The following is a 9974-nucleotide window of genomic DNA, read 5'->3' as shown; positions in this document are numbered from 1 at the left end:
TTACCCAATAAGCAAGGTAAGTACATGTTTAGAGCATCAACAGGGCACCAGTTGTCCAAAGCAAAGACCCATAGATGCCAAGCGACAGAATACAAGGAAAAGCGAGCACATAACAGCGAAGAAAGTCTTGAAGAAAGACTCAATTCATTATCCTTATTATCTATGGAAGTAGATATTGTTTGGCAGCTTAACTGTGACAAAATCACTGAAGAATTTGTAAGAGCAAAGAATAGAAATATTTTTAATTATAACATGTTAGGGACGAAAGGTCTATCTAAAAATATAGTAATTCTTGTAATATTTGTTTTCTGATCATTGGATTTTCTTTTATGACACCTTTTCATTTATTCATTTGTAATGATAGCATTTATTATGAAACAAGCAACAAAATTGAGATATGAGCCCTTTAAAGCAAAATTGCAGAAAATCAACTTTTCGTTGTGAGGGATCAACAGAATTTTACATAGATGGTTGAAACCACTAAGTTCACTGACTCATTTTCTTTGTTGTAGAATATGTGAAATAGTCTTTTTGTAGAAAATGTGATAATCAGTAAAAATCTTAGTACCCCACATCCACTAAAAATTTTATAATCCAGTTCATTTCATTCCACTAAAATGGCATACGCCACTTTTGTGTTCAATCGCTAATATTAGAGTCACATTTAAAAAGAAGTTACATCATGGATAGCTAAGACACACACACACACTCACGTGTATATACCTAACTTACGTATCCTCTTTGAATACATGAGTAAACAGAGCGGGAAGCACCACAGATTATCAGTGTTTAGGGACCTCACATGCCTTAATCCAATCCTGTGGAACACAATAGCTGCTGTTAAGACAATCATCACTTGCTTTCACTCCCTGTTCCAGGAAAAGGGTGTGTGTGGTATGGTGTGGGGAGGGGGAGGGTGTCTTTACAGCCTGGGACTTACTGCTCTGAGGAGTTGGGTCTTGTCCAGCTACCTTTCTGGACATCCAAATGACCAGAAGCTAGGACAGGACATCCATCACTGGTCAGGGCAGGGACTTCATCCTTGGCCTGACCACATGGTGGGCAGTGGCTGGTGCAGTGGCCAGGCAGTAGTGAAGTCTAAGTGTCAGCTGCAGCCTGGGGATAGGGTGGGCGAGGTCTGTCCATGGTCTCTCCTGGGGCAGAAGTTGGCCCCAAACTGCCCTGTACTGTGACCAGAGAGACAGGTCGGACCCCTCCCAGCTCACGACCAGAAGCCCAAGGCTCACCTGCACCCTTCTCTGCCTCTGGGGCTAGGCGCTCGAGTTGCCATCCTGTGGCCCCCTTTCCTAAGCTGCAGGACTGCTTCGTTGGTTCAGAGGGAAGAGGATCATGGGGCAGCCTGACTTCTTTGTGCAAATACCTGAAGAGAGCCATATGACAAGAGTGGCTTTATTTTGAACCCCCTCAGAAGGCAAGTCGTGGACCAGAGAGTGGGCGTTACATGGAGGAAGAGTGTGTGTTGATAGGTGAGGAGGAACCGCTCTGTGGTTGGAATTGTCCAGCGATGGAAAGGGCTGTCCCAGCAGTAGTGGCTCCCTGTCCTCAGAAGGGCTTGATCAAAGACTGGCCCACTAGATGTCTGGGGTCATGGGGCTACAGAGGGAGTCCCTGCTCTGGGTGGAGAGACTTCTCAGACACTTCCCCCCCAGAGGATCTAAAATCTTCTCAGTTTCAGTGATAGTTTCCTCGGCCATATGATCCTTGGTTTTAAGGGGCCTTACGAAATTTTTGAGTACCTGTGTGGTGCAAATGGTTATTACCACACTCAGCAGCTAACCGAAAGGTTGGAGGTTCGAGTCTACCCAGCAGTGCCTCAGAAGAAAGGCCTGGCAATCTACTTCCCAAAAAGCAGTCCTTGAAAACCCTATGGAAACCAGTTCTACTCTGATACATATGGAGTCGTCATTGAGTCAGGGTTGACTCGACGGCAGCTGGTTTGGGTTGCTGGTATGAATTTTTAGAGAATTAAATGTTTTAGGAAGAGCCATATGGTGAGGGAGTGCATTTACTGCATTGAAACCTGAGTCAGTACTCTCACATGGAGGCTGCCAGAGCCACCCTATTCAGTGGTGTGTGGTCTCTGTGTGCCGCTTACCCTCTGAAGCACTGGGGGGAGAAGACACCCACACTACGGTGGCACAAGGGTATTTTGGCAAAAACAGAATTTTCCCCCACTTTAACTTCTTCTTGCCAATGTCCAGGGTTCTGGTGTAGTCACCTCTCACAATGCCCCAGCCTCTCCAACTTTCCCCAAAACATCTAAGTGGTTTCAGAAACAGGCCTCATGATTCCTGACCTGGCCCCAACTTCCTCCAGAGAGTGAGCAGGCTGGTGAGTAAGCAGTAGCTTTCCCCGGCGAGGTTTGCAGCGGGTAAGTCCAGGAGTCTCCCAGCAGCCTGCCAGAAAAGCCTGGGCTGTGGCAAACTCATCTTCTGCCCACATGTCTCCTCCCCAGGCTCCTTGTATGTTTGCATGAGCCTGCAGACCCTGAGGGAGTTGGGGCAACTTTCCTCCTTGGTGTGAAATGCCAAAATCCTGAAGTCCAGACTGAACAACCAAGCACTTTCTCTCCTATAGTCCAGATAAGGCGGGACATTTTGGTGAAATCATGTCACTTTGTATCGCTCGACGTCCACTCCAATCACAGGGACTTGGTTGCTGGAGCCAGATGTCAGGGACCAGTGGCAGCCTGACTTGCAAGTAGGGCAGATTTCAGGCAGATGCTTCTTCATTTCCCAGGACAGACTGAGACAGGCAAGAGATCAGGCTGGCTGAATTAAATAAGGGCTACATTTCAAGGCCCTGTGTGCTTGAACAGCTATAATAGTCCTAAGTGCAGACCACCATATAACTTTTGCTGCTGGCACCTGAAAACTACTTGTGATTAACAGACTAGGTAGACAAGATAAGGGGCTACATTTCAAGGCCCTGTGTGCTTGACCAGCTATAAACTGCTGATAATCCCTCCTGAGTTGTTTTTCAAAGCCTCACCAGGCTCAGAGCATGCGCAGTAAAGATCCACATGGCCCAGTAGTCAAAACAGCCTGGTACTGGTACAACAACAGATACATGACCAATGGAACAGAATTGAGAATCCAGACATAAATCCATCCACATATGAGCAGTTGATATTTGACAAAAGTCCCAAAACAGTTAAATGGGGGAAAAGACGGTCTTTTTAACAAATGGTGCTGGCATGACTGGATATCCATCTGCAAAAAAATGAAACAAGACCCATACCTCACTCCATGCACAAAAACAAGCTCAAAATGGATCCAAGACCTAAACTTAAAATCTAAAATGATAAAAATCATGGAAGAAAAAATAGGGACAACGTTAGGAGCCGTAATACATGGCCTAAACAGTATACAAAACATTACTAACAATGCAGAAGAAAAACTAGATAACTGGGAGCTCCGAAAAATCAAACACCTATGCTCATCCGAAGACTTCACCAAAAGAGTAAAAAGACTACCTACAGACTGGGAAAAAGTATTTAGCTATGACATTTCCGATCAGCACCTGATCTCTAAAATCTACATGATACTGCAAAAACTCAACTACAAAAAGATAAAAAACCCAATTAAAAAATGGGCAAAAGATACGAACAGACACTTCACTAAAGAAGACATTCAGGTAGCTAACAGATACATGAAGAAATGTTCATGATCATTAGCCATTAGAGAAATGCAGATCAAAACTACAATGAGATTTCATCTCACTCCAACAAGGCTGCCATTAATTCAAAAAACACAAAACAATAAATGTTGGAGAGACTGTGGAGAGACTGGAACACTTATACACTGCTGGTGGGAATGTCAAATAGTACAACCACTTTGGAAATAGATTTGGTGCTTCCTTAAAAAGGTAGAAATAGAACTACCATATGAGACAGCAATCCCACTCCTTGGAATATATCCTAGAGAAATAAGAGCCTTTACACGAACAGATATTTGCACACCCATGTTTACTGCAGCACTGTTTATAATAGCAAAAAGATGGAAGCAACCAAGATGCCCATCAACAGATAAATGGATAAATAAAATTATGGTATATTCACACAATGGAATACTACAGTGATGAATCTGTGAAACATTTCATAACATGAAGGAATCTGGAAGGCATGCTGAGCTGAGTGAAATTAGTCAGTAGCAAAAGGACAAATATTGTATAAGACCACTATTATAAGACCTCAAGAAACAGTTTAAACAGAGAAGAAAATATTCTTTGATGATTACGAGAGGGGAGAGGGAGGGAGGGTAGGAGAGGGGTATTCACTAATTAGATAGTAGATAAGAACTACGTTAGGTGACGGGAAAGACAACACACAATACAGGAGAGGTCAGCACAAATGGACTAAACCAAAAGCAAAGAAGTTTCCTGAATAAACTGAATGCTTCAAAGACCAGCGTAGCAGGGGCAGGGGTTTGGGGACCATGGTTTCAGGGGACATCTAAGCCAATTGACATAACAAAATCTATTAAGAAAACATTCTGCATTCCACCTTGGAGAGAGGCATCTGGGGTCTTAAACGCTAGCAAGTGGCCATCTAAGATGCATCAATTGGCCTCAATCCACCTGGATCAAAGGAGAATGAAGAACACCAAGGACACAACGTAATTATGAGCCCAAGAGACAGAAAGGGCCACATAAACCAGAGACTACATCAGCCTGAGAGCAGAAGAGCTAAATGGTGCCCGGCTACAACCGATGATTGCCCTGACTGGGAACACAACAGAGAACCCCTGAGTGAGCAGGAGAGCAGTGGGATGCAGACCCCAAATTCTCGTAAAAAGACCAGACTTAATGGTCTGACTGAGCCTAGAAGGACCCCGGTGGTCATGGCCCCCAGACCTTCTGTTGGCCCAGGACAGGAACCATTCCCGAAGCCAACTCTTCAGACATGGATTGGACTGGACGATGGGATGGACAGTGATGCTGGTGAGGAGTGAGGTTCTTGGATCAGGCGGACACTTGAGACTATGTTGGCATCTCCTGCCTGGAGGGGAGATGAGAGAGTAGAGGGGGTTAGAAGCTGGTGAAATGGACATGTAAAGAGAAAGTGAAGGGAGGAAGTGGGCTGTCTCATTAGGGGGAGAGCAATTGGGAGTATGTAGCAAGGTGTATATAAGTTTTTGTGTGAGAGACTGACTTGATATGTAAACTTTCACTTAAAGCACAATAAAAATTAAAAAAAAAAAAGAAAAAGATCAATGTGGCCTATGAATGCCCTTCCACATGAGACAAACATGAACAGGGACCCCTCACTGGGGCTCAAACCAAGATCCAGAGGCATCACGCATGCACAACATCCCCGAATAAGTCCTGTTCGACCTCTCAACAGCCTTTGTGACAGACTCCATCTTGGTTTCAGCAACCTCTGTGAAGAAGTCCATCTTGAATTCTAACTGCACCGCATTTGATTTTCTTAATCCCTCCCCTTCTCCTGGAAATTTCCACGCACCTAATGAATAAAGATAATGCCTTCTTCCCACCTAAAAACTTTTATAAGCCATGAGAAATCCTTTGTTCAGTGAGAGACTGGAGGCTAGCATAATGGAAACCCCTCTCCCTCTCTCTCTCTCTCGTGAGCCTTTTACTTTCTGTCTGTCACTAATAAACCTTGTTTGTGTGGAACCTCTGAGCCTCTCCTGGTCATTCTTGGTCAGAGGAAGGTAAAAACCTAGGCAGGGCTTAGTCTCAAGCTGGGAAGCCTTGCCTTGTGACAAGACCGGGTGGCATCCACAGCATAGTCAAGGGCCCCAGGCAGGGCCCGAAGTTCCCCTTGCCGTGTTCAGCAAAGAAGTCACAGGCAGAGCCAAGCAGACCCTTCTCTGAGTGTCAGCCAGAGGGCAGGGTTTTCAGCAGGGGTGGGGTTCCACAGCTGCTGAGGACCTGCAGACATCGGGGGTCTTGAGATGCCTCCTCCTGTGGGCACCAGGGGGACTCTGGGACCACCATGACAGCTCTGGAATCAGGAAGGGCTGGCTACACCAGGAGGGCCCCATTCAGTCCACTGGGCAGGAGGCCAAGCTGGGTGCCCACTCTGGGCATATGCAGGCCAAGCAGGCGTCTGCGGTGACTGAGGTGGGTTGGCCGCCGGTGATAGCCCAGCCTCCACTTTCCTTTTGACTCAAAAGAAACTATCACAGGCCCTGGTTCCGTGCCCATGGGGGCCACGTTTACAGTAACTGGTGGCTGGTGGCACGCCAGCAAGGCCTGGTGGGCGTCACCTCTGAGGCCAGGGAGGAGTGTGAGGGTGCTGGGGCAGGGGTGAGGCTTGGAGCCAGCCCCAAAGCTTGCACCCCTCCCATGGCAGGCCAGCCCTTGTGGGTGTGCCTGGTCCCCAGGGCTCCTGGAGAGGTGCTCTTCCTGGCAGAGCAGAAGGAAGGCTGCCTGGCTCCTGCTTGTCTCTGCGGCCCCAACAAACATCACTTCAGATCCAGCCCCCTGGGAGTGTCTCTTCTGTACAAGCTCAGGGTCCCTGGGGAGCTGGGTGGGGCAGCTAGGTAGGATGCAAGTGGAGAGCACAGAAACCCTCTGCGTTGATACTGGAACCACCACTAGATGCTAGAACCTCAGCTGAGGCCAGATGGGCCTCTGCTCCTCAACTTGGTGCCTCCAGGGCCACCCTGGCCTCCCAGAGGTACCCAGCTGCCTTCCCAGTCCCATCCCAGGCCAGGCCTCACTTCTCAGAGATGGTCGTGGTCAAGGACTCCTCCTTCCCTTCCTCCTCCACAGAGAACATGACATCCTCACAGCTGCCCAAAGGCCGCTCTGTCTCCTGCTCTGGATAGTGGGGGGCATGGTCCACCTCCAGCTCCTCCTCAAACTCAGGCCCCACGGACACTGCCAGGCCCCGGCTCTCAGGCACCTCGGTCTTCACGGTCCCAACAATCACCGTGTCGGCCTTCATAATGTAGATTTTCTCTGCAAGGCAAAAGGAGGCGTGAGCTGGGAGACCGACGCCCAGCTGTGATGCGGGCAAGGAGGAGGAGGAGGGTCACATCCCAGGTCCCAGCTCCGCCACTCCTGGTCTGTGGGGTCCCAGGTGGGTGGTACGTTCTCTCTGGGCACAGTAAGCCCCAGCCACCTTATAGGGGTACTGAGCCTCAGAGGAGGTAAAGCAGCTAGAAAGTGCATCCTGAGGAGTTAAGAAGGGCCCCTTGGTGCTTCTAGGAAGGGACACACACAAAAAAGCTGGCACCGACATAGACAACAGTAACACAAGTAAACACACACCCACTAACTCCTGGGATCCTCAACCTCCTCCTGTGAGGCTGACATTCTGTCATCACCCCCATTTTATAGGTAAAGAACCTGAAACCCAGAGGGGTTAAATACTGCCCAAGGTCACCAGGTAATTAGCAGAAATCCCCAAAGAAATTCCCACGCTGCCTGGCTGCCCCTTCTGCTCCCTGGGGCAGAGGGGGACAGGCGGTAGGCAGGGGCCGGGCAGCCTGCCTTCTCCTCTACCAAGGAGAGCACAGGCAGAATCTGTCCACGTGCCTAAAGCACAAACCTAGGGCAACCAACTTATCCCAGTTTGCCTGGGACTTTCCTGGATTTAGGACTGAAAGTCCCTGGTCCCAGGAACATCCTCAGTCCCGGGCAAACCAGGACAATTAGTCAGCCTCCAGAAACCTCAAATTACCAACAGCAGCCAAATGAGTCTAGCAGTCTTGCTCTGGCCCTGTATTTGTCAGTGTTTATGGCTTACTGCTGGTCTCTCACCTGTTTCCTTCACAGCACATAGTAAAAAAAAAAAAAAAACGAACTCCTTGCCATAAAGTCAATTGCGACTCATAGCAACTCTATAGGACAGAGAAGAACTGCCCCATAGAGTTTCCAAGGAGCACCTGGTGGATTTGAACTGCCAACCTTTTGGTTAGCAGACCTAGCTCTTAACCACTATGCCACCAGGGTTTCCTAGGTAAATATTGCTGGGATGAGTGTCCAAGTTCACCCATAAAGGCACAATTCCATGTAGTCCTCACCACAGTCTGATGCCGGAGCTTCCAGCATTGACATTTTATAGAGGCAGACCCGGAGAACAGGGGAACAGAGTAAGTTGTCCAAGAAGCTGAGAAGTGGGGCAGCCTGGACCTCCCCCAGGTCACCCACTCTAACCACAGCAGCCCGGCTTCTCAAGCTCAGGGAAGGTCAAGATCCTCGCTAGTGTGCCCTGGGGCTCAGAAGGATGAATGGGGAAGCTCCAGGTGGAACTGTAGAGCTGGGGTAGGGAGGGCTCAGAGATCCCTGCTTCTCTGGATAACCTGGTTACACCTGTCTGATTCAGGAACCCCAAAGAGATTCTCAAGGGCCCCTGCACCCTTAGCCCCACTGCAGAACACCAGCTCTTCTGTTTGTTTTTAACACCCCCAGGGAAAGAGAGGTATTCAAAATAGCAGTGGGAATTGGAGGGAGGTGAAGGGATGGGGCAAGTCCTGGGCTGGGCACCCTGAGCCCAGAGGCAGAGAGAGGACAGGGCAGGGCCTCAGACTGTAGCCACATGCCTTCCATCAGCCCTGTGCCCTCACCCTGGGAACCCTGGCTGGAGGGGCTGGGCAAAAGAAGGTGGTCAGAGGTGGTGACAGAGAGGGGGGTCCAGGAAGTGAGACAGGGCAGAAGAGGACAGATGGGGGAGGGAGATAGAGGAGGAGAGAGATGGGCAGAGGGAGAGATCTGGCCATGGTGGCAAGGATTGGGGGTAATCAGGTAGAAGAAGCCCAAGCTGGGGGCTACCGCACATTCAACGAGTCCTGGCCCTCTGGTTCTGCCCCCATTCCCGGGCTTCCCACTCCCCAGTTGGGGAGGGGTTTCCTCCAGAAGCTGCTTGGACTTCCTGTCCCACCCAAGGCTCCAGAATCCAGGGAAGTCACCTTGCCAGGGTAGAGGGTGCAGGTGGTGGGAAGGGGTGCCCCCTGCCTGGCACACAGGGAAGGGGGATAAAGGCTCTCAGCTCTTCCCCAGGCCCCACATCCCCTCCCGGGAGCTCAGGTCTGAGGCTGGTCCGTCCTGGGAACTGGGGTTGAAGAGACGCACTTCTGGAATGGCATTGGCAGGACAAGGAGATCACCTGTCTCTGGGGTGTCCAAGAAAACCCCAAGGCCTTCCCTCCCTTTATTGTGGGGGGCGGTAAAAACACCCTTCTCACCAGAAGGCTGCAGGCTGCTCCAGTAAGGCTGCCCAAGCCCTGAACCCCTGGGATCCTGGAACCTCTTCATCCTCCCCGTAAACTCTTGAGCCCCACCCTCGAAGTTCCAGGCACGAGTGTGGACCCAAATGTTCCAATTAGGACTTCATAGGAAATTTGAAGGAGAAGCTTTGGATGGTATTTCCCAAAACACTTTTTTTCTTCTTCTTCTTCTTCAAGTAAAGCTTGTTGAAAGCTTCAATTCTAATCATTTCAGCTTGGTACAAAAGACACTGCCCTAAAGAGTTTCATCCACCAGAGTCTGCCATAGAAATGTGCAGAATTACCAATACCTCTGTAGTATTTGGAAACCCTGGTGACGTAGTGGTAAGAACTACAGCTGCTGATCAAAAGGTTCCCTGGAAACTCTATGGGGCAGTTCTACTCTGTCCTATAGGATGGCTATGAGTCAGAATTGACTCGATGGCAACGGGTTTGTTTTTGTTTTTTTTGGTTTTCTGCACTATTATCCGAGGACAAGTTACCCCTTCAGAAGGGACAGAGGTGGGCCCACTGAGGCCCCACTCCAGGGGGCTCACACCCAGGTTGAGGGAGGAGGCAGACCTGTAAACACAGTCACACAGCTGGACACTGAGGTAACTGGGGGGGTGGAGAGGGAGCCGAGGGGTGAGGGCAGACTAGAGGGGCATCTGGGCCAGACCGAAGAGAGGAGGGGGCAAGGATGGCTTCCTGGAAGAGGAGGCACTAAGCAGGGCCCTGTAGGACAAAAGGAATTAACTAGGTTCAAGAAGGTGGA

General features: G+C 49.4%; 1 protein-coding gene across 1 annotated transcript in view; it reads right to left on the bottom strand.

Moving 5' to 3' along the window:
* Nucleotides 1-229: 229 nt before the first annotated feature.
* TNFRSF8 (TNF receptor superfamily member 8) overlaps nt 230-9974 on the bottom strand; it is an 84747-nt gene continuing 75002 nt past the window's right edge. The window contains exons 16-17 of the mRNA XM_064279929.1: nt 6711-6951; nt 230-5020 (exon numbers count right to left, since the gene is read on the bottom strand). Coding sequence (XP_064135999.1) covers nt 5002-5020; nt 6711-6951 — 260 coding nt within the window. The 3' untranslated portion in view covers nt 230-5001. The remainder of the gene's footprint in view (nt 5021-6710; nt 6952-9974) is intronic.

The sequence above is a fragment of the Loxodonta africana genome, chromosome 3 (genome assembly GCF_030014295.1).
Source record: "Loxodonta africana isolate mLoxAfr1 chromosome 3, mLoxAfr1.hap2, whole genome shotgun sequence".
Taxonomy (NCBI): domain Eukaryota; kingdom Metazoa; phylum Chordata; class Mammalia; order Proboscidea; family Elephantidae; genus Loxodonta; species Loxodonta africana.
Note: the sequence above shows the minus strand (reverse complement) of the source record. Positions and strands in the feature narration are given on the sequence as shown.